The following is a 25,812-nucleotide window of genomic DNA, read 5'->3' as shown; positions in this document are numbered from 1 at the left end:
CACAAGGGTCATAATGTTGGTCAGAGGGGCAATTTGAAAATGAATCTAATTTAAATTTAGCCAGTGAATGGTGAATGCATCACACATCAGTGGTAATGCAGTACAGCGGAAGAAAGACAATTAAGCAGAATAATATGGATAGTCTGCTCATTTGGTGGCACTTTTGCCTCTTAAATCAGAGGGATTATGGGCTCGAGGCTCATGACAGGATTTTGAACTTGCACGGCCCAAACTGACACTAAAACAGAGTGCTGGGGGAGCGCTGTATTGTTTGAGGCGGCATCCTTCAGATGAAGAGACTTTAACCTGAGTTTCCTTCTGGCCTGTTCGGGAAAATTGTTAAGTATCCCAAAGCACAATTCAAAAAGAGAAGGGAGTTTCTTAGTAGGAGTACGCTGGCCAACAATACTGCAGATGTCCAATTAAAATTCGACATTCACTTCCAGCCCTAAAAATGGCCGACTGACTACAAAGCTGTTGGATTGCTGCTGATGTCATTTAATACATGTTGTGCTCAAGAAATGTCGCTGGTGTCACTTGGTAGTATTGCCGCTTGGAACATTTGATACGTTATGAATATATATACATATATATATATATTCATATAATCTCTTTCCATTTGTAGTATAAATTCCTTCTACTTAATCTGGGAGACACAGTGACATTTAGTGTTTACATAGCATTAACGATTTCATAACATAAATGTACAACATTTGACAAACATTTACTAAATCCCATTGACGGTACTAGAGTGTGACTTCTTCCTATTCAGCTGTATTCTCGTGCTGTTTCCATCATACGCCAGACATCAGTCACTGGGAGCAAGAACTTCCGTTTCCAAGGTTACACTTCCGGGAATATGCTGTGACAAGTTGGACCTTAAATTTACAAACTCTTTCTTCTAAAAGTATTCATACATGTACAAAGTATTCATTCATACAATATCTATTTCTCGCACTATAACCATGTCATATATATATAATCATAACTGTGGTTATAAATGCTGATTTTTTTTCTAAACTGCCCAAACACTAATATTTCTTGCATTTTAACCTTTTTCTCTGCAACATGTGTCCCTCAATCTAATGTGCATAATAATAATACATGTTAATAATACCTGCTAAAAGTGGGGTTAAATCTAGAATCTGTTGAAAGTTTTACTGCAAATACTTGAAGAAAAGTACAGTAATTTACTAACTTTGCCGAGTCCTTCTGTCTCATTTTTTGTACATTGAGTTAGCTCCTGATATTTTCCTGCTTCTCGTCCACCCCCAACCTCAAAGGTGATTCATGTTAAGATATAGTATTGCTGTTCACGTGGAATGAAGCACTTTGAGATGTTCATTCTACGTGAAAGATGCTATAGTATATAAATGTAAGTTTCTTCTACTGTTCCATTGGTCACTGGCCACCGTCAAGCACATCATCCTAGAAGTTATTTTTAATGTCTCAGGCTTGACAACTTGATACTGTTAGGTTGTTCCAACATCGACTTTCTTGTTTTCTCACATACATACGTACGTACGTACGTACACACACAAACACACGCACACACATTCAGCCCCTCGAGCCTGTTCCACCATTCTATAAGATCATGGCTGATCTGTACCTCAGCTCCAATTACCCACTCTTACCCCGTTGCCTTGATGCCCTGACCTAACAAATATCTGTCCACCTCAGACTTGATCTATCCACCTCAGTCTTGGTTTATCTATATTTATCCTACGACTGTAGAAAACCTAATCATTGGTCCTTATTCCCTGCCCTTATTGTTGGAAAGATGTCTAGCTGGGGTTCAAATCTCCCACCCCACCAAAAAGGTACAAGCTGTTGGCCCTTGTAGCCCTTTCGCATTGCCAAAGCATTTTAACTTGTGATCTTAAAATTCAAAACTAACAGTCACAAGTTGATTATTTTTCTCAAGTTAACTGGCATGTTCTTTGTATATTGTAAATGATAGTATAAAACAGTGGATGTAATTGTTTCAAACATTTGTTTGGAACTCAGTCTGCGCGTGATAGGCCTTAAGTCAAAAATTTGGTTAAGGGCAATTTCTAGAGCTTTTGTAAAGCAAGGTCTGCTTTTGCTCCCTTTTGTTTTTATTATGTATGTGTTTTAAAAGGCATCCTCAGATGAGCAGTGATCTTTTTACTGCTTGTGCGGGAAAATACTATTGAAAGCAATTTTCATTTCTTTGCCCAGGACCACCTAGAATTTTCACTGAAACGAATTAGATATTTTCAGAAATATTCAGCGTTGAAGTTATTGAATTCTTTCATAATTTTACTGCTTGAAAGAAAATAACTGGCAGCGAGATCCTTTAATATAATAATAATCCTTGCTCACTGCAGTGTCACACAAACAGTTGTGGATTGAATGACCAATTTATTATTGTTAGTTTTTTTGAAGGAATTATTACCCCCGGAAAAGCGATTTGCCAACCAACTAACAGCTACTTACTGCTAGGTAAACAGAGGCATGTGGAAACTTGCCCAACATTTTGCCCTGCCGGGAATCGAACCCAGGTCTCTTGCTTGCGAAGCGAGTGCTACAACCACTGACTCCATATGTTTGCAACATGAGATATATTTGAAAATCTATAGCTATTAACCTTTCTAACTTTGGATGTCAACCTGGGACAGTCTTGGTCAAAGGTTGGGGATTCAAGTCTCACAGTCTAGGCTACCTTACCTGCCTGTTCAGATGAATGTTAAAGCTTCCAAGATCCTGTTTGGAAAGAGAAGGGAGTTTTCCTCTCAGACGACAGGCCAATAATCCTCTAGATAAATTGATCATTTACCAATTCACTATGGGGTTTGTACAAAATTGCTGTGGTTGCAAAAAAAAAAGGCCCTGCTCTTGGCAGTAATTAATCACTTTGAGATGTTTTAATATAATTAGATGCTATAAAATTCAAAGTTCATTAGTTGGTTTATTTTTCAAAAAATATTGTTTATATTGGAAACGTCCAATTTGCAATTGGAGGTGAATATTAAAGGACACCATACTCTTGTCCCAGTCTACCTCTGCAACCTCTTCATGCTGTACCAACCCGACTGCTCCCTTTGCTCAGTGGGCACCTCGCCCAATGTACCCCACCACTGGCGATTGGGCTTTCAACCTAGCTGCCTCCCACTCTATGCAACTCCATCCTGGAGTCCCTCCGACACCCCATCCATCATCTCTTTCAAGGTCTTTCTCAAGACAACAACGACGACGAACAACAAATTACATTTGTACAATGCCTTTAACGTCAGGAGGACTTCCCAAGGCGCTGAACAGTTAGGGTTTTGGACCCTGGCTGGGGGTTTTGGATCAGAAGGGGTGGAAGGCAGGGAGGATAGGGGTAGGAGGGTAACCTTTTAGGTCAGCCAGCAAAATAAATTTTCTTAATTGAACATTTCTTGATTTTTACCATAAATCATGCTTCCTCATCCACACCTTTATCACTTAATGGTTGGATTCAATTGTTGCCTACCTAAGCTCCAGTTCTCCACACTCAATAACCCATGTTCTCTCCTGGACCAGGATCTGAGAACTCATCGCCCCCACCCTCACCCCTCAACTTCATTGATTTCCCATTTTCCAGTGACTGGATTAAAATTTCTTGTCTTCCCTTTCTAGTCCTTCTAAGGCCTCGCTCAACCCAACCACTATGACCTCCAGTAGCCCTACCTACCCTGGCCTCTCCCTCCTGTCAGCAAACTCTGGCCTGCCCCACCCTACCATTGCCAGGCAACCTCTCTCCTGGTCTCTGGACTCCTTGAGTCCCTCCACCTTGCCCCCTCCTTCACGGCTATCAAAAACTGCCTCTTTGACCATGTTTTCTTTAGCCTTTCTATTTCTCGCCCCACAAACCCAACCTCGGATTCCAGTCAATTGTGTTAAGTGCAGAATTTATTTCAAAAAGGCATTTGGGACTGGGTGGGAGGGGGGCAGTGATGTTCAATGAGAACAGGCTGGGTAAGCAAAACTGCAGTATGTCTAATGGTGAAGCTACTTTGAGAAGCCCGGTGCATCAATGACAACAACAAATTGCATTTATATGGTACCTTTCACGTCAGGAGGATGTCCCAAAGCTCTGGGAGTTTAATATAAAAAGGTCACAGAGGGGAAACCCTTTGTGACCTTTTCAACTTACAGGAAAATTCGACAAGCTAACCTTTTATCACGGCATGTTATGGTGCACTTTCCCCCCCAATACAGCTCTTGCAAGTCAGGAGTACTAATTTGGAGTAATAGGAGCCCTGTGCTTTTATAGCAAATTGTACACAGTATTTTTTTTAAATAAGGTTATAACGAACAACTACTTTGGGCCATAACTCAAAATATTGTTGACGCTATTTCGTTTTGTTTATTGGCTTTATGCCAAAACATTACAAGACAGCTGTTTTCTTATGATAAATATATTTTGCTCTCAAAGAATTCTAACATACACTAGAGCTATGACTGGTTTCACTGATTCAGCCAAAACTTTGGAGAAAGTAGGGCAGTATTTCTGCCTGTTCAAATAGAACCTGACAAAAAAAAGCTCATCACACCCACTCCCTTCAATGGCTACGTTAAACCTACTCTTTAATCTCTTTGGAGAAATCTCTGCATGGGAATTTCCTGTACCCAAAAGACAGTCACACAAAACGTTGCAATATTCATCCATCTCCACCACTCAAGCTGTTCTCCAGTAAATAACTATATAGTTCTGTAAGCATAAACCAGGACATTTACTGCTTCATTCACTCCACTCCGGAGACTCTGGAACTCTGCCTCAATCCCTCCGCCTTGCCCCCTCCTTGTTGTCCTCCTTCAGATCACACCAGAGGACCTTCCTCTTCGACTGTGCTTATGGTCAACTTCCCTCTCTCCCAGGCTCAGTGTCAAGCTCCACTCTCAAGCTCTCCAACTCTACCCCACGTGGAGGGTCCTATTTTAAATGCAAGTCGTTGTTGCTTTTACAAGGTGACTTGTATATAATCATTGCTTCGGGGAAGAAAGGAAACATTCTCATCTCTCTAGACCTGCTTGAGACTTTTTCATATTAGATTTAAACTTTATAGTTGCTTTCTCGTTCTAATCTCGCACTCTCTAAATCAGGTTGAGATAAAAACTGGTGATTAAAAACAGTTGGACAGAAGAAGCATCACTAAGGGTGGAATCAGAGGCTTGGCTTGGTATGAGAGAGTGGAAAAGTAAATCTAATTTGAGAGTGTTTGCTTTCATGAAACTGACAGTATGAACACTGAGCAACTGTCTGCATGGAATCTATCTTCTCTCTGTGTGAAAATCTACCCTTGGGAAAGGTTTCGTTTTGATTAATGGAAACTTCATATTAAAATGCACCAAGTTGCCACATCATTGTCTCTGCCTCAGGAACCACAACAACTTGCATTTATATAGTGCCCCTCACGCAGGTTAGCAACTCAGAGCACCATATGTCACTAGCTTGAATCCAGATGCTAAAAGTACCAAGAAATCTCTGACACGTTCTACAGAGCATTTCATCAGCAATTGGTTTTCTTTTTAATTTTTCTTGCTTCTCGTCCTTATACTGTGAGTGTGTGTACGTGCGCATGTGAGTTTGCGTGTAAGGTTTGAGGAGCAGAGCAAACCTAAAGTTGTGCCTTTGCAATTAATCTACAGAATGTTAAGTGGGTTACAGCATCAGGGGGCAGGAAATGTGTGAAGCAGACACAAACAGTGGAATTGGGCAATGTCAACAAATTTAAATAGGTGCTGGATTTTTGGTAGGATGAATGATTAACAACAACAATTTGTATTTAAATAGTGCCCTTCAAGCAGGATAGTATCTTTGAATGAGTGAAGGGTATGAAATGGAAGATGGTGTTAGGCAGTATTTTTCAAATAAACATTAAACCGCAGGATGGACAACAATGGTCTTTTTTTCTAAATTCCAGATTTCAAATCCATTCTTTCATCCTGTTCTTAGAAGCCAAAAAGGTCCCTGTTTTTCTTTCAGGAGTCAGATGCAATAATCTCTCCTGCAGAGGAAAACTTGGCATGCTATTGATTCAAAGTCAGCAAAGTCTTGAGAGAGACAGTGACAGAGATAAAGAGAGAGAGATTCCAGAGGCTGAGATAAACAAACAAACATAAATAAGAAATTACACTTTGAGGAGGGAGACATTAAAATGACAATGATTCAACTAACTTGGAAGGCCAAGCACAGATGTCGTTGTGAATGATATGACAGCACAATTGATCCTGTCTTACAGTTCTGGACTGCCTCCAGCCAGAACACTAGGGCACAAATAAAGTTATCATCCTTGAATAAAGGTGCAATAGAAGGTTAAATTATGACTATATCTGGAGCTGTATTACCTATCCAATAAGCTTGTGGTCCTCATGCTTATTTAAAATTTTCATTGAAAAGTTCTATTTTCTTGTTTCCCATCTCATTCTTTACAGCACTTGGAGGTCCGGAGTTTACTCTTCTAAAGTTCTGCACATCTGCTGCCTTTGCCAACAGCAATCTTTTATTCCTATCAAATAATATCAAATCTAATTGCATAAAGATCACCAGAGTAAACATGGTTTCTCATATCCACATGGCTAATCTGTTCCATTGGATGACAAAATGCTAAATCTTGTCCAATCTGTCTTAATTCATAGCTTGGTACTTTGTTTGACATGTTGGTTTAAGAAACAGAACCTGATTATGTTTTACAAAATGATTTCTATGTTCACCTCTCCTTTCTGGAGTTGATTTAATTCTTAGATATTGAAATCCTCACGATTATCATGTTATAATTTGCTAACAAAAAATTTGTTAGTGCATAAACAGGTACTGTATTTAACTTCAACTAATAGCAAATTCAACAGTTAATCACAGTTCTAGTTATTACTTGTTGCCTATTCATTTCTATATTAATTTCTGTGTATGCTGAGTTGATGGCCCAGTTAATAACTTGTTTGCCTCTTACAACAACTTTTATAATTTTTTAAAAAAACAAATAAAATGATAAACGCTCATTTTAATTTCCACCCATGTCGTTTCTGCTTTCGTCCCCTCTGCTGTTATAGCCCTCTAATAAAAAAAGAATATTATCGCCTGATTTTAATACCATTCTCCCCTTCAAGGCTGGACATTCTCCTGAGGTGAAAGACGCTTTATAAATGTAATTTGTTGTTCAAATTTCTAGAACAGACTAACAATATGATAGCTTATATTCAATTGAATATTTGTTTTATTTATTGAATAGATGCTATCTGTGGTGATGTACTGATTTGCACCAGCTATACTTTCTCCCTATTCCTTGTGGTACATTTTTAGAGGCCAACATCATTCCTGATCAACCTTTTCCCATTGCTTCCCAATGCCATTGTCTACTAGCAGCAGGAGCTCACTGTCTGAGAGGAACCACAGCATTGGCACTAAAATTCTGCACCATTCACAGTCGACCAAAATGTAATGCTCTCAGATCAGAACTCTGTGAGCTCGATAAGAAGGGCTTTTCTTTTCTTTGCAGAATTCAGTGACACGGAGTGCTCCTTTTTCAAATGACTCTCAGGGTCGAAGTGGGGCTCGATTCCACACCACCTATGACAGAAGATATGTGGTCAAAACTATTTCCAGTGAGGATGTGGCGGAAATGCATAATGTGCTGAAGAAGTACCATCAGGTAAAGCTGAGCAACGTGTAAACTAACTAAGACTTTTTTTGTTGACCATTCTTTCCTGTTAAAAGTGCACAAGTATTTGATGACCTACAAAATACACAGTCAGTATCCTGTGTGACACTCTGAGACTTCTTCCCAATGTGAAAGGTGCTATATCAAATGCAAGGATTATTATTTATTGTTATAATTTACCCTCATCAACCCTTGAAAGTGACCTTCAACATCAAATTTTTTTTTAAAAGAGTTCTTAAATACTGAAATGCTAGCATTTTTTTATTTAGAACCTAGATAGAGCATTAAGATTAAAAGCTTCAAGGAAGCATTTTTTTTGGTCAGCCAGATGTCTGATACATGTGGAAACACATCACCAGGCTTAAGGGTATTCGAACCAGTCTGAAAGTTCCATGCCTGTCACCTACTCATGGAAATTCCTGTGTTTGGAATGAATTTGGGGACTCTGTTCCTGGAGGAATGCATCTGTTTACCTAATTTGGGAGACTATTAAGTGTAGATTAGCAAGAGCCAAGGCTTTGGCACCCCAGAATATGTATTGGGGGGTACTGCTGGAGTTTAACCAGTGAAACCACATAGCTTGCCATTGATATTGCTGTCTGGGAAGCCTTTCCTGATGCTTGTCCAGATAAGACTCTGCTGGAGATATTACTGCTGGGAGAACAAAAATAGGCATGTTTTTAGCTTCTAAGAACCTGATAAAAGAATAGATTTGGATTGGGAAACTGGAATTTAGAAAAAGATCGTTGGCTTGCAGGGTTAACAGGAGATAAGTAGGAAGAATATCTGCCCTCAGTGACATGCTCCTCAAAATCCTGCCGATGAACCAGCTGGCAGGGCCATCATCAGCAGTGCCTTGGAGTACTGTGGGCCTGCCTGGCTCAGGAACTGGACAAGCGAGACAGGGTTGACGCTATTCCAACATTCTGTTGCCAAGCATGTCACCTTGCAGTTTAGTTCCAAGGAGACCCCACGGAACCACTCCCCCACCCACCCGCATGAGAATAGGCACCAATTGGTCATTTCACATCCAACAGGCACAGGTTTGAGCCCTCACTAGAGGGATGGCAGGTACCAGGAACTCGGTGTGAACTTCCTGGTGGGCAGCAGGAAATATGAAATGTGTAAGAGCATTGCCATCTACTTCCTGCTCACTCAGACACACATCCCTACCATTGTTCCATCAGCTGGAGTTGCGGAGCTTGAGCAGTAGCTTCTTATTTCTCTGCATACCAGTGAAGTTAGATTCCAAGCCCTGATTTACAAATGTTTGTCCACGAGCCCGAACTCCCATGTAATGGGAAAAACAAAAGTTTGGGAGGAAAGTTCTGAGGCACAGTGATCAAATAAAGAGCGACAGGAAAGGTTACGACTGAGTGAGAGGGGATGGAAGATAGAATGTGCTTGATTCATAAATCTGATGCTGCCTTTTCTGTCTACTACTGTGGATGCAAAGTAGAAGTGATGCAGCAACTAAAAATTGATCCTCGGCGAATGCCACTTTGGCAGATATGAGCTGATATAACCTGCACTTCTCACTCAAAGTTGCAATACAACTTGAGGAGCTCTGATTTTCTTTCAGTACTAATAACCCTTGCATTTGTTTGTTCTGGAGTGAAACACCCCCCCTCCCCCCTTTTCGACCATGCCTTCAGTCACCCTCCTACCTCTCTGCCCTCCCTCATCCCAACCCCTACCTCCCCCCCACACTTGGCTTCCTGATCCCCGACTGTTCAGCACCTCGGGACTTCCTCCCAACGTGAAAGGCACTTCACAAATATAATTTTGTTGTTGTTGAAATAGGGCACGCATCAAGTTTCAGACACATATCATTGCCATAGCCATCATTGCCATCGCAAGCATTCCCGGCAGGGTGAAACTATGGGCAAGTTTCCTTATTCCACACGCCTCTGTTTACCTAGCAGTAAGTAGGAACCCAGTTGTTAGTTGATTTGTGGATCACTTTTCCAGGGGTAATAATTCCTTAAATAAATAATTTGGTCACTCAATTCATGAGTGTTTGTGGGACACTGCTGTGTGCAATTGGGTGCCACATTTCATAGAATCATAGAATGTTACGGCACAGAAGGAGGCCATTCGGCCCATCGAGTCTATGCCGGCTCTTTGACAGAGCAACTGACTTTTATTAACCCACTCACCAGCTTTCTCCCCATAACCCTGCAAACCTGTCTTCTCCAGATACCTATCCAGTTCTCTCTTAAAAGCTGTTATCGAATCGGACTTCACTGCCCTTTCGGGCAGATCATTCCAAATTCTAACAACTCGCTGAGTGAAAATATTTCTTCTAACCTCCCCTCTGCTTCTTTTGGTAGATACCTTAAGACTGTGACCACGAGTCACAGACACACCTACCAGCGGAAACAGCTTTTCCCTATCTAGCCTGTCGAAACCTTTAATGATCTTGAAGACCTCTATCAGGTCCCCGCGTAACCTTCTCTGCTCTAATGGGAAAAGTCCTAACTTTTCCAGCCTGTCCTCATAGCTAAGCTTCCCCATTCCTGGTATCATTCTCGTGAATCTCCTCTGCACCCTTTCCAGTGCCTTAATATCCTTCCTGAGGTAAGGTGCCCAGAACTGGACGCAGTACTCCAGCTGAGGCCTAACCAGTGTTTTGTACAGATTAAGCATAACCTCCCTACTCTTATACTCTATGCCCCTACTAATGAAGCTCAGTACACCAAATGCCCTTTTTACTGCCCTATCTACCTGCTCTGCCACCTTCAATGAATCGCTTACTTGAACGCCCAGATCTCTCTGTACGTTCACCCCCTTAAAATTGAGCTACCAAGCCTATATTGCCTCCTATCATTTTTCCTACCTAAGTGTATCACCTCGCACTTATCTACATTGAAATCCATCTGCCACATGTCTGCCCATTCCACCATTCTGTGTATGTTTGCCTGCAGTCCATCACAACCTTCTTCACTATTTACTACCCTACCTAACTTGGTATCATCTGCAAACTTGGAAATAGTGCTCCCTATGCCCAAGTCCAGATCATTAATATATATTAGAAAGAGCAGTGGTCCCAATACCGATCCCTGGGGGACACCGCTGCACACCTCCTTCCATTGCGAAAAACACCCATTAACCACCACCCTCTGCATTCTGTCACTCAGCCAGTTCCTAATCCAAATGGCTACAGTCCCCTTAATACCGTGGGCCTCCAGTTTTTTTATTAACATCTTATGCGGTACTGTGTCAAAAGCCTTTTTAAAATCCATGTAAATAATGTCCACCGCATTTCCCTCATCAACCCTCACAGTCACCTCTTCAAAAAATTCTATTAGATTTGTTAGGCAAGATTTGCCTTTAACAAATCCATGTTGGCTGTCTCTAATTACCTTGTGTTCCTCTAAGTAGAGATTTATTTTGTCCCGGATTACGGTCTCCAGTAGCTTTCCTATTACCGGACTTGTCTTTCTGCCCCTTTTTGTAGAGTGGGGTAACATTAGCTACTCTCCAGTATCTTGGCACCACTCCTGTGTCCAATGACGATTGAAATATAATGGCCAAAGCCTCCGCTATTTGAACCCGTATCTCCCACAACAACCTTGGGTGAAACCCATCTAGTCCTGGTGACTTATCAATTTTGAGCCCAGTCACCCACAAAACATACAGTCAATTCACTTTACAGTATATTCTGTGAAGAGCTTTGAGACGTCTCGAAGACGTGATAAGACACTATATCAAATGCAAGGATTATTATTATAGCCCCATTTCATCAAAACCCCAACCTATTAACTTAACAAAGCAGTGTGAATCACTCCAATGACAGCAAGCAACCTTACTGATCAGTCAAACACCACAGCACCTTATCATATCGTTGACACGTCACAAAGCGCTTCACAGAATACATTGTAAAGTGGATTGACTGTATATTTTGTGGGTAAAACATGGCAGCAAATTGTACACAGCAGTGTCTCTCAAACAGTTGTAGATTCAGTGACCAAANTTTTTTTGGGTGGAAGTGGGGGGCATTAGGATTATTACCCCCAGAAAGTGAACCACCAATCGACTATCAACCAGGTGCCTACTTACTCCTAGGTAAAGAGAGATGTGTGGAGTAAGGAAATTTGCCTAAGGTTTCTTTTGTCTTTTACTACAATTAGCATTATTTTAAGCATTCATAAGAACTAGATCTGAATAGAAATTACCCCTGGTGAGATCCATAATTACATTTGGTTTAAAAAGCAATTCTGCATCGTATTCCGTAATTTTGATTCTGTTTCCAATATTTCCGGTTTATATTTGGTTGGTTGGTTGCACATAATCTTATCTCATCACCAACCGTGTGCATCAAAATAAACATGTTCAACAGATATGGTGTTTGACAGATCAGTAAGGCTGCTGTCATTTGAGTGATTCACATTGCTTTCTTAAATGAATAGTTTGGGTTTCTGATTAAATGGATACGAGTCATACGAGTCTGAAGCTTGATGTGTGGACTATTTCACCCCTCCAGAGCACACAAACCATTTCAACAATGACTTGGTTGGTTTGAGGGATATACTGTTTTCCCTCAAACATATTGAAGTGCTCCAGGATGCTACCCTGGATAAATGCAAGTTGTTGTTGTTGTTTTGGTAGAAACAAGAGCATTAGAACAAACTGAATGTCCTTCTGTAGCCGGGTGACCTTAAATAGTGACAAATTGGTTACTCCTGTTACAAATCGAGCAGTTCCAGTGGCATAACTGCAATGGTGTAAGTGGTGCAGTCGTGCCAGGGCCTAAGAGGTTTTGGGGGCTAACCCATTGGAGATGGACAGACGTGTGGTCTTTCACTCCCCTTTTCGATGTAGCCACATCATGCATACACTTCACCGGGGAGAGAGAGAACACGAGGAGATTGAGATGGTAAAGATAAGCAAAATTTGAAGAGTCTTGCACCAGTGCCCCCTGGAGTTCTGTTACACCACTGAGCAGTTCCTACTTTACATATTTCTACAATTCATTAATATCATCTGAAAGTGCCAAACCATTATAAAGCAACAACAACAAATTACACTCTGATACCAGGTTGACTGACTGTTTATGGTTCACCAAATAAGGTGTATACAGTATTTTTTTCCAATTTGAAACTAGCACATTTGAGAAGTTGGGACACTGAAAACTGTATTGAAATTTGTATGGTATTTCAAGATAAAAAGAATTGAAAGGTGTTGTATATCATATTTAATGTAATTCAAACAATTTGATCAAAGCGTACCATTTTCTGAGCACCATACAAGAATAACATTTTCAACGTTATTGTGAATTCCTGCTAATTCGAGGTTGTGTCATCTCTTCTTCAAGTTAGTTGCAAACGAGATGCCTCTAGGTAAACTATTAGGGATCAATCAAATGCAATACCTACAGCTGAATGTGACTAATTCAGCAATATAATTACAATTCTTTTATTAGTTGTAATATAATTGATGTAATATAATTTACAAGTGTAAGAATGGCAATGCAATCTTGCTTTAAGCAGTTAGTTATTGTGTCTTCCTTGAGCTCTTTAACTTTTTTTTGTGTAATAGTACCTAGCTGAAGTTTTTTTTAATGCCTTTCTGGTTCTAATACAACTTTTAATCATAAATTCTTGTAAAAGATGCATTATTGGCAGATTGTTTACATTTTTATGTTTTTAAGAACACATTTTTATTACTTTAAGACAAATTAAACCCTAACATTATAGATTTCAATATAGTAGATTTGTTCCTGCCAAGTGTTCTGACCTCTTGATACTATAGATCAGATTGGATTGCTCCAGGTTTCTCCATGTAAGTGCTGATATTTTACCTGCCTAAGTATGATAACTGTGGCAATCCTTTCAAGGCTAGGACATTTTGGCTGCATGCTTCTGCCCAATAGGCCTATAGGATTGTCCAAACTCATTTCACTTCAAGCAGCAGAATACACAAGACTTTAAGGTAGATTGTGTGCTATTCCAGTGTGGCACTGTTCCCCATTATTTACATTTTTATACATATTATCCTTTTCTACTCTTCTGGCCTGAGTATCTATCTTAAGGCAGCATCCCAACCAATTAGACTTCCCACAGCCTGCAATGTGTGTTAAGATTGCTTGCGCGAAGTGCTGAGGTAATGTACAAACTGAAACCATTAGAGATTGTTTCTATTTGACAAGCAAATTTACGCAATCTACTTACATTTTTTCAATCAATTTAATTTATATTGTATCAATTTATATTAATCAACTTATCATTTTGCACTTTACAGCAAACTCCTGTGAAGCTTTTTGATGTGAAACAATGTGAAAGGCACTATGTCAAATGAAAGGATTATTATTATCATCCTGGACTCGTATGACCCCAACCCCCACCCTCCCCACCCCCATCGTTCTATGGGTCAATCAAGCAACACATCCCAGTAACAGCACAAACCCGGAGCCAGTGACTGGCAGCAGTTGTGTTGTGCACTTGTTTATGACATTGAATAAAAATATTCTGGATCTCAATAACTGGATAATAACATGGTTCTCTGTACTTTCATCTAAATTTGAAAACCATGTAAATGAATGTTCTTACTTTTGTGCTCTCCACAGTATATTGTGGAATGCCATGGAAACACCCTCATACCACAATTCCTGGGAATGTACAGACTGACAGTGGATGGGGTTGAAACCTACATGATTGTGACGAGGAATGTCTTTGGCCATCGACTATCTGTTTACAGGAAGTACGATTTAAAGGTAACAGGAAATTGTTTATTTATGTAANTTTTTTTCTTGCTTGAAAGCTTTTGGGCTTTGATATATTTAGAGAAATTAAGAACGCCTCCTGCTCTGTGTTAACTTATTCTAGTCTCAATTTTAGTTACATAACTGCGTATTGCATGAAACAAACTGGGAGATTCATAGGTTATGTTTTCCTACCACTTATGATTTGTAATTTGCATGTAAATCTATTGTATCTTGCAGTCTAATTGCAACTTGAATTCCACTTGAATTTGTAAATATTGGATGCAGAAGTCAGGCACACTGACTTGTTGGAGTTCTCATGTAGCATGATCTCCTTCCTGGTGTGTCAGAGCAGAGTTCCTGTAGCTTGACATAAAGCACATCTGTTTCAAGTAAGATGCAATATTTTTAAATCCTCTGCAAATCATCTTAAGGAGCTGAATGCAATGTGCAAAGCTATTACAAGGACCATATCTCAAGTTTGACTAAAGTATTAATGTGCAGTAAATAGCATTTACCATTTATGCAAGTGTTTGGTTGCATAACAATCGTATAAAACACTGCACCATTAATATTACATTACTGAACAGGAGCTATCACTAGTTACAAGAAATGATTTTGTATAGCAAATGATCCTGTTGTTTCAATTTATGTTCTCTCCATCATTGTTGATGTGTTGTCTTCATTCTTTTGGTTTTGGCAAAAGCTGTATCAAACTCCTCTTCATAATCTAGGATATTAATCATTATAAAAAGGATTACTCCCTTAATCTGATGGCAATGCTTGTCCATAATTGCAGCATTTTGCAAAGTGTTAATCAGACTAAATACAGTATGGGGTTTCAGATCAGCTCTTTCAATTATAAAATTTATCTTCTTTGTAATTAAAACTTCCTGAAACAGGATCATCCCCAATATATCGGGTTACAGCAGATCTGTACCGAATCCAAGCCATCAATATGGTTAGAATTTCAACATGAGTTTTGTTCACCTTGTTTTTTAAGGAAAAACCTCTTGCAGACTTGATGATGCAGAGGAATACACTTCTAGAGTTGTTAGCGTGTTTGAGGTGGTCTTGAAATGATTCCAATAATTATACAGCATGCTTTGTTTATGATTGAAAACTATAATTAATGTTGCTGTTGCACCAACTTAGATCTAAATAGAGGCCTAATTGTGGAAGAGCCTTGTGCAACAGCTCAATCAATCTAACACAAGTTCAGAAATTGGGTTGAATGGTCATTTCTCATTCCGTGCTTTATGTTTTTTACCGTTTGCTTCTTTCCATTTCCAACAGTAATTTTGTTTTCAGAGATAAATATGTATGAGAGCCCTGAGGCAAGGATGTAACAATCTGAAAACAGTTGTTTATTTATAGGCCTGTAACTTTGTGAGGAGAATTGTATTTCTTTCAGGATTTAAAGAGAAACTCAACCCTATTTTATTTTGTTTTTGCACTTTATAGAACTGCTTAAAAGTGAACGAGATGCAAAGGGATGGACATTAGTACAGATGAGTGAATCAAGTGCAGAATATGCTGGCGATTACCAGGTCAAGGTGAACAGGTAGATAGAGAGTACTATATAGGCTATTAAGAGAAGTGGCAAGGAATCAGTATAATTGAGTGGAGGGTGAGAGTAGAATTGAGATAAAATAGATAGATAGGAAGCAATTGGAAGGGAGATGTGAAAGTCCATTGTGATCGATTGCTTAGACGCAATCAGTGACTGCTTTTTATAACATTATTAAAGTAAAGTACAGTACTGGACTTGGCTGCTGTATTGTATTTTGTGTTTAAGTCTACTTCAACTTAAACTGAAAAATTGGTAAACACTTAGGTTCCAGTGATCTTTTTAAGAGTTAGACCGATGAAACATTATAAATTCACTGCATTTCTCTAAAGCGATCAGAAGGTGTCAAAGAGATCTTCAGAATGCTAATGAGTAGTCGGACCTGGTTTTAATTGCCAAACCATGAATAATATGAGCAGAAAATGAGTAAGTCTCGAGCAAAGCCAGTGACCCGAAAATCCTGTTCTAAACAGTGGGTATGTGGAGCAAAACTATCCCCAAAAGCAGTTAATGCATATCAATTCGTTATTTTTATTAAATAAAGCAGTTGTATAAATCTCTAATTAGGAATAAAATTGAAGGTCAGAGATGATCGAATCCTGCATGTTGGGTGAGGTTCTTGTAGTGCTGATGCCACTGAAAAGTCGTGTGAGTAAAATAATTTTAGCAAAGGAGCAATATAAATGATGTTCTAAACCTTTGCCTTATCTTTGGAGCTTTAGAGGAATTTTGCAGAACTCAAGAGGAAATAATTGGAGTAACATCCGTGATGGATTAAGTAATTATTCTGTGAAAATAGCATTTACTGTTTTACTTAGGAATCTGTTCTTCTTATTTACTATTGTTGCTGTAGGAGGAGAAAAGGTAAGCTGATAACAACAGCTTGCACTTATATAGCGCCCTCTGCATCGGGCGGCGTCTCAGAGCGCTTAACAATCCTGGAGCCCAAGGCCGAACCAGGGGGAGGGGAAAAGTAACCATAGGCCTGGGCGCGACCTGAAGATGGGGAAGGAGGGGGCGAAGCAAAGGGGTTGAGGGAGTGAGTTCCAAAGTTTCAGGGAGTAGTGGCTGAAGGCACGGCTGCCGATGGTGGAACGGAGGATTCAGGGGGTGTGGAGGAGGCCGGACCCAGGGGAGTGGAGGCAGCGAGTACTGCTGTGGGGAGAGAGGAGGTTAGAGAGATAGGGGGTTGCCAAGGAATGGAGGGATTTAAATGTTAGAGTGAGGATCTTGAAGTTGATTCACTCTGTGGCAGGTAGCCAGTGGAGTTTGGCAAGGACTGGAGTAATCGAGGTACAAAGTTTGGTGCGGGTGAGAATGCGAGCGGTGGAGTTTTGAATGAGCTGGGTTTTGTGAATAGTGGAGGAGGGGAGACCAGCGAGGAGGGCATTAGAGTAGTCCAGCCGAGAAGTGACAAAGGTATCTCGCTGATTAAAGGTGTATTTAGAACTTCTGTTTCTACACTCACACTATTAAGTTAAGTTAAACAACCCACTTTCATTATCTATGGCTTTCACCCTTTTAAAGACCTGGTTTTACCTTGATTATCCAGCTTGGTTCTGTACAGCCGTCAGCCTGGCTCAGTTCATAACACATGCCTTTAGGTCACAAGGCTATGGGCTCAAGAACCAAATTGGATCCTATAGTCTAGGCCGACACTCACCTTTAACTTCTAATAATATGTCTTCAGGATGGATGCTAGTACTTTAACACTTTATTATCCATGTTAATAACAGCAATTTGTATTTATATAGTGCCTTTCACAACAGGAATTGTACAGGTAGAGCTAGGGAGACATTGGAATAATCTAGTCTGCACGTGGATGTGATGAGAGTGCAATGGTAGACTGTGGTGTGGTCCAGACATCCTCCTGACAATAGAGGCGCTAAATAAATGTAAATTGTATTTATTGTATTCCCATGCCTTTTCTCTTATGCTTGACAGGCATTCAAATATCAAATGCAAGGATTATTAAGTACAGGAAAGTATCTTTGCCACGTAAAGTCGATATGCTTCATGTAATTCTATTATATTTTATGATTAATCCAACTGTCTTTTTCTTCATTCAATGGTTTACTCACTTGTTCCTTTTCTACAAGGCTACAGCTAGAGTCTGAGTTTCAGTCCTAAATGTGTAATGGCAAATCTGCGTATTCTCTATATGTTAATTCCTTATTCCAGCACAAATCATCTCCGCTTCACAGATGCTGTTTCTGGATACCTTAGTTGTAGTCTCCCTTGAAGAAATGATAGATTTTATTCTTTATGGACTTATATGCTGTATTTTTGTCACGGATTTTGTCCTCAAATTCCCTGCAATATATTCCTTAGCGAATAACTCATTTTTTAAACCAAATATACTTTTCTCATTGTTTGCTGAGAAAAGTATTTAGGATCTATGTAATAGGTAATTGTGCCAATGCAAATTACACTGCTCAACCTTTTAACTCAGTTTAATTTGAATAGATGGTCAGTGTCGACATATAGGATCACTACTGCATTCACTGTTGTGCTTGCCTTGTCAGAAATACTCAAACACAAACTGTTGAAGTAACAGTGTTTCTCGAGGTGTTGTGACTACAACAACAGCAAAATTACATTTCTAAAGCGCCTTGCACGTCGGGAGGATGTCCCAAGGCACTGGACAGTCAGGGATCAGGACCTGAGCGTGGTGGGGGGAGGGTAGGGCTGGAATGAGGGACGGCAGAGGGGGTAGGAGGGCGGTTGAAGGCAGAGTCAAAAAGGAGGGTCTTGAGTCGTGCCTTGAAGGAGACAAGAGAGGGAACAAGGCGAAGGGATTGTGGGATGGAGTTCCAAAGGGTGGGGTCAGAGAGGCTGAAAGCCCGGTCGCTGATGGTAGGGTGGGTCGGGCGAGAGACCTGGAGCAGACCGGAGCCTGCTGAATGGACGGAGAGGACAGGTTGATAGGGGGTCAGCAGGTCAGAGAGGTAGGAGGGGCAAGCCCATGGGGGCCTTCAGGATGAGGATTTTGAATTCTATCCTCTGAGGGATAGGGAGCCAGTGGAGCCAAGCAAGGGTGAGGGTGATGGGGTTGTGGAGTCTGGTGTGGGAGAGGACACAAGCTGCAGAGCTGGATGATCTGCAGCTTGTGGAGGGAAGAGTTGGGGAGGCCAACAAGGAGGGAGTTTCCTGGATATGGGGGAGAAAGGACAGTTGAGGGTCAAACAAGACGCCCAGGTTCCTGACTGGCTTGGTGAGGTGGAGTGTGCGACCGTGGTTACTGAGGTGCGGAGGGGCTCAGTTTTGCTGACATTCAACTGTTTGAGTCAGCTAATTGAAAGTTGGCTCTCATCCAGGACTTGATATCAGACAGACAGTCTGTCAGGACATCAGTTGTCCTGGAATCGAGGGTGGAGGCAGGGAGATAGAGTTGGGTGTCATCCGCGTACATGTGGAAGTTTACCCCATGTCTGCAGATGATGTCACCAAGGGGGAGCATGTAGAGGTTGAAGAGGAGGGGACCGAGGACAGAGCCTTGAGGAACACTGCATAAGATTGTACGGGGGCTGGAAGAGAAACCATTGGTGGAGACAAATTGGAGACAGTGTGAGAGATAAGACCTAATCCATTCAAGGGACAGAACCTTGAAGGTTGAGGTGAGAGGAGAGGCTGTGGAGGAGGATGGAGTGATCTATGGTATCAAAGTGTTGTAATAGGATTTATATAGTAGGATAAATGAAACTTATGGAGAGCACCAAGCAGGAGGAAAAGTGGGTAAGTACATAGGTAGGGAGGGTTTCCCTAGATAAAGAATAAGCTGCTTTTTTGTTGTGGTTATTTAATTTGCTAGGTGTACCACATATTCTTTTGCTCCAGAGCACATACCCACTGAAGCCAAGAGGAGTAGGCAGAGGAACAGCTCCGATGCTTTGGTTAGTGCTACTCTGAAGCGGCTACCAGGTGTTCAAGAGCAGGCAGACGATGAACGTATCTCTAGTTGTAGGGAGTGCCTGGTCTCTGCTTGTGATCTTCCTACAGTTGATTGAGATTGGGAACGCTACAGTCTGGAGAGTGCATCTGCAGACCCACATTCCATCCCCTCATGCTTCATCACGCCACACTACCAGATTGCCCTCAAGGCAGCTGGCTTTAATAAGACTATTTCAGGGCAGGTGTGATGTGTCAAGTACCGTGTAGATGTGCTGAGTACTAATGTTCAGTAAATGATAGCTGCAGAGCATAAAGTTCATGATTTCAAAAAATGCTTTTATTATTCCCAAAACATTCAGGGGCTTAATCTGTGTGTTGCAATGTAACAATACATTCATTTGTTTTTCAGGGTTCCACAGTGGCCAGAGAAGCTAGTGACAAAGAAAAGGTAAAATGGAGTTTCAAATTGTATTCGTACCCCACAGGACTGATAGCCACACCAATTGGTCCCGGCCCATTTGCAGATAGGCAAAAAGTCAGCTAATTGGCCCCACTTGTAAAATAGAAATTAGTTGGCCAACTTAATACATTGGAGTTATACTACCTGTGCCTGGCTCTCTCTCTCTCTGACTCTCATTTCCACTTTGACTATTTCTGAGTGTGTATGTGTGTGTCCACGTGTGTCTCTCTCTCTCTGTCTCCCTCTCCCTCTCTGTGAGGCAGCAGAGGTGGGGTAATGTTGCATAAGTGAGAGTAAACTGAGTGAGTGACAGGCTCAGATGTGGAGCTTGAAGCACAGTTGGGGTGGTGGGTGGGGGGAGCAAACAAGACTCTTGAGAGGTGCGCTGTCTCTGTGAGGTGGAATGTGTAAATGTCAGATCAATGCAGTCAACACCTGAGTTGAGAAAGTATTGATGGGAGCCAAACAGGAGAGCTTTGGTCTTGTTGACATTCAACTGAAGGAAGCAACGGGGCCAAACTACATGACAGGAGGGCATAGTAATGAGAAATATTTCCTGTAGTTATTTGGAGAGAAAAGTGAATCATGTAATTAAGGAAATTACTTCACCACTCTAGTCATTTCTCCCTTATGTATTGCATTATATCCTGTAATGTATAAAAAAATTAATAAACAGCACATGTCCTTCATACTCTGCCAGTCATGTGCGATTATTGATTCATTTGTACTTCAGTGGAAAGTATACCTTAATATCAGTTTTGTAACTTGCTAGCAATTTTACAATGAGCTGATTAAACTCTTCCATGTTGATATAAATAATCCCTTATATTTGACATAACTCCTTATCACATCTCAAATACTTTGGAGTTTTTTTCAAAAGTATAGTGACTACATATTTGTGGCCAAATGTGACAGCAAATTTGCGTTCTGCAATATCCCATATAAACATACTGAAAACTAATAGATTTGGGGATAGTTGCAATTCCTGGTTTACTTTTGACAAACTAAATCTAATAAAAACTGTAGTTCTGTACCATCACTAAGCCAGTCAGGAACCTGGGTATCTTCTTTGACCCCGAACTGTCTTTTGTCCCCCACATCCGCGCCATGGCCGGCACTGCCTCCGCAACATTGCCAGACTCCGCCATTCCCTCACCCCTCAGGCTGCCGAAACCCTCACCCACGCATTCGTCACATCAAGGCTCGATTACGGGAACTCCCTCCTCCCTTCCCAACTCTTCCCTTCACAAGCTACAGATCATCCAAAACTCTGCAGCTCGTGTACTCTTGCGCACCCCATCACTCCCACCCTCGCCCGACTCCACTGTCTCCCCATCCCCCAGAGGATCAAGTTCAAGATCCTCGTCTTCACCTTTAAGGCCATCCATGGCCTTGCCCTCTCCTACCTCTCTGACCTGCTGACTCCCTACCAACCTGCCCGCTCCCTCCGTTCATCAGGCTCCGGCCTGCTCCATGTCTCCTGCCCGACCCGCCATCGGTGGCCGGGCTTTCAGCCTCTCTGCCCCCACACTCTGGAACTCCATCCCACGGTCCCTTCGCCTCGCTCCCTCCCTTGCTTCCTTCAAGGCCGGTCTCAAGACCCTTCTCTTCAACCGTGCCTTTGGTCGCCCTCCCACCTCTCTGCTTTCCTCACCCCTAAACCACCCCTCCCCCATGCTCGGGCCCCGACAGCTGACTGTTCAGCACTTTGGGACGTCCTCCCGACGTGAAAGGCGCTCTATAAATGTAATGTTGTTGTATCTATACTTTTTCGAGGATTAGTAAATGTAGTAAATTCCTACACTGAATATTTTTAGATTTGAAGATTTAGGTTTCTCATTCGCACAGAAAGGATTCATAAATTTTGTTTCCATGGGCCTGGTGTAACAAAAAAGAGGGCCTTACGTTTCACCTCACTCACTGCAGACAACTAAGACAAATTGCCAAATAGCAGGACAGCATAGCCTTAGGGTAATGGGGAGAACGAGCAAGTGATTTAATGGAAAAACAAAGCAGGCTCCATTCCCCTTTGCTTTTATGCACCAAGTGACTGTGTGATGCCTGAGTAACTCTATTACAGAAACTCTGTAAATGGGCTAGAGAAATGCAGGAATGATTAGTAATTATTTTTAAGTAGGAGTTTAAGAAAAGAAGGGCAATAAGTTATTTGGGTTGTTATTTCCTGCAATAAGCATTATTATTATTGTGAACGGTGTTCTCTTTGTCTATTCTGTTAAAAAATATTTATATGCAAATACTTTTATTTTGGTTTTCTCTATTCCTCATTTTAACTACTCTATTTATTTCACTATATTAGAGTTTGAGTTGTTGAGGTTTTATCAGAGCACAGTGACTTTTTTGCCATTTACCTATTTTCAAAACATGTTTTAACCTAAATTAGAAACCTCTAGAATTAGGTGCAAGATTACCATCCCTTTGGATTTTAAATCGAAGGGTGTTATCAAGGCTTTCAGTAAGAAATACCTATAAGGAAGTTCAAAAGCAAATTCGGGGATTATTTCAATTTGTAGATTCTAAATCTGAGAAATAGGTAGCCCGACACTTTTAAAACCAGATTAAAACCTGGCATTGAAAGCAGAATCAGACTTTGAGGTGTAGAATGTGCTGATGTTAAGTATTCAAATAAAAACAACAGCAGCAAATGCCAGGAAGGTTAATGTGCAAAGAAGTCTTGAAGCATACTATCTTGAATCAGCAAGTATTACATTTCAGAACTGTAATTAAAAGTAAGCATTCGCTTACACCAGCAATAAACGTCCACCCAGTGAAATGAAGCAGCAAATTCAATACAGCATGTAAAAGTGAATTTCAGTTGAACTTGCTTGTATTCCTGTGTGTAGACTTTTTGACCAATGTTATTGACTAGTAGTTCTGTAGAGAACACTTTTTTTACCAAATGGTTGATTCCATAAAATTCTTGTTCATTTTTCTGAAATACTGTAGGCCATGATTGCAAGGCCTTATATCCAAAATATAGTTTGTAGACCAAAACTGCACTATAGGATGTGCCCTCCAACTCTTTCACACTATTGTAGTTTCCTTTTAGTAATTAATGCTTTGAATGGATTTTTTTTTAAAAAACAGGTTGAGTTGAACCTTGACTCTACTTTCGCTGGGAACACTCAGCAGGTCAGCAGCATCTAGATCTTCTCTGGTCTGCCTGTTTTGTTGCAATCTTCTCTCCCCCCCCCTTTGTCTTGCAGTATTAACATCTCTATTCCCCTGCTTCGTTGCAATTCCACCCCCCCCCCCTTGTTTTGCATCATTAACACCTCTTTAATCCATCATCCCCTGTCCTCTACCCCATTTTCTCCTTTGTCTTCCTTGCCCTGCCTCCCCCCTCTCTGTTAGGCCTTAAAAGCCTCTCCCTCCCACTATGCCCCAGTTCTGACGAAGGGTCGTGGACCCGAAAAGTTGACTCACTTTCCTTTCTCCATAGATGCTGCCTGACCTGCTGAGTGTTCCCAGCCACTTCTGTTTTTGTTTCAGTATATTGCATTTTCTTGATCCTACTTTGTCTAAACATCTCAAGTTTCCTAATTTTTTTTGAACAGTGACCATTCCTTGTGAGCTAACGTTAAGTTAATGCGAAATTCACTGACACTTGTGCCAAAATTGATTTACAGAATATTTTTAAGCTATTCTTAGAACGCTGTAAATGAAGGACACGGCAATGTACAGGATTGGAAAAACAGTGTGATTTGTGGCTTCTTATCTTTATATACATTATGGTGAATCTAATTCTTTTGAACACATAGAAAAGCACTGCCCAAGTCTATTGTTGCAATCCAGTTATAAAGTTTGTCTTGCTCAGTTATGCTGTGCCATATATAATCAAGACTTTTTCTTCCGTTTTGGACCTCTATTTAACATATTGCTGTGGGTTAATCTAATAGTTATCTTCTCAATACTTTTGTATTTCTGAATGACTGAAATGTATTCCTTTTATGCTGTGTCCTTCAGCATTAGACCAGCAATGATTTTGATGCAACACATTAGCGCCACCTCTGGTTCATTCATGTCACTTCTTCTCAGTGTATGAAATATTTTTATTAACACTGTTTTAATAAAAAGGAAGATGCTCTTCATAACTGCAAATTTAGCTGATTATGCCGTGCATTTGTTACACAGGCCAAGGAGCTACCAACGTTGAAGGATAATGATTTCATTAATAACGGCCAAAAAATCTACATCGACGAAAACAATAAAAAGATGTTCCAAGAAAAGCTCAGGAAGGATGTTGAGGTAAGAGGGAGGGAAGAAGTTTATTCCTTGCAGCTGCTGTTTTAGAAGGTAGCCAAGCTTCTTGTATGGACAATTTACTGTTCACTTGTGTTTTCTCCCTTTGCGCTTTGAGACGTCTCAACTAAGGAGGTGCTCAGCCTTTGCAGTCTTCTTCTAACGTGCTCTAACTCTGATCTTTCATTGTTGTGCTGACCCCTTATATTCATGAGAGATTCTCTGGTACTTGTACCAAAATCAATTTCAGGGGAATTTAGTTAGTCTTAGAGCACAAAGTTTAGAGCTGTTTAGTACATACTTAGAAAAGTAGGAATGTACTGAACTACAAAATGTAAAACATTTTAACTTTGTTTTTTAAAAAAAGGCTCTTTCTAATGTAATTCAATTGATTTCTTCACCAAATAGCTATCCAATTCCCTTTCAGCTTATTTCTCACACATTCCCTTTCAGTTTACACCTCACACATTTCCAACTGCCCAGCACACGCAAGCAATCTATTCCACCCTGATTCCAAATCATGTGCTTGACGGTGCATGCCTCTTTGCATCTTGTTCTGAAACATGAACAAGCTGGAGTTGACATGCAGAGCCTTGCACTCAGGACAGGGAGCACTCTGACAGCAGAGTTATTCCAGCAAAAGTGATGTCTTCTTCAGTGGGGCACTCATGGTGATAGCGCAGCCTTCTCTACATGGAGCTCCTTTAACATAAGCCAGAACCAGTAGCACTTTACACCCACAGCTAGCTTTTATATAGCACCTTTCACACAGGATAACTTCTTGGAACGCTGATGATAACATCTTGGAACGCATAGAGTAAAACATAAGGTAAAAGGGATAGTGTGTTGGAGCTGGATAGAAGGTCTATGGAATATTTAAGGTACACATCTAGAGGATAGAAGAGAAGACTGAGACCATAATGGGCAGGCTGACATAGAGACAGAATGATTGGCCCTGTCATGAGGAAGGTCAGACATTGGTGCTTTGGGCCATAACATGAAGAAATGTTGTCAGTCATATCTTTGGAAGTAATGCATTTGGTACCTATAAGACCCAAAATATTAAAAAGAATATGCAAGTACAACCAAGATTATTTAATACACTACAAGGAATCGTGGATCAGATTTTATCAATGCTTCTTGTATATTCCTCAATTGAATTTGCACAAGTACTAAAAGATTACATTTTTTCAATTACATATCAAATTTAATATTTTCAAATATCATAAATAGACCTTTGATTGGCAGAAAGTAAAGGGAGGATTTATTTGAATGGACAGCT

At 40.7% G+C, this 25,812-nt stretch overlaps 1 protein-coding gene across 1 annotated transcript in view; it reads left to right on the top strand.

The window, feature by feature from the left end:
* Positions 1-25,812, top strand: part of pip4k2aa (phosphatidylinositol-5-phosphate 4-kinase, type II, alpha a) — a 58,359-nt gene that overhangs the window by 20,951 nt on the left and 11,596 nt on the right. Inside the window, exons 3-6 of the mRNA XM_007889794.2 lie at positions 7,485-7,637; positions 14,215-14,361; positions 20,220-20,258; positions 24,423-24,536. Coding sequence (XP_007887985.2) covers positions 7,485-7,637; positions 14,215-14,361; positions 20,220-20,258; positions 24,423-24,536 — 453 coding nt within the window. The remainder of the gene's footprint in view (positions 1-7,484; positions 7,638-14,214; positions 14,362-20,219; positions 20,259-24,422; positions 24,537-25,812) is intronic.

The sequence above is a fragment of the Callorhinchus milii genome, unplaced genomic scaffold (assembly GCF_018977255.1).
Source record: "Callorhinchus milii isolate IMCB2004 unplaced genomic scaffold, IMCB_Cmil_1.0 Scaffold2, whole genome shotgun sequence".
In the NCBI taxonomy this organism is placed as follows: domain Eukaryota; kingdom Metazoa; phylum Chordata; class Chondrichthyes; order Chimaeriformes; family Callorhinchidae; genus Callorhinchus; species Callorhinchus milii.
This window is presented reverse-complemented; position numbering and strand designations above follow the sequence as displayed.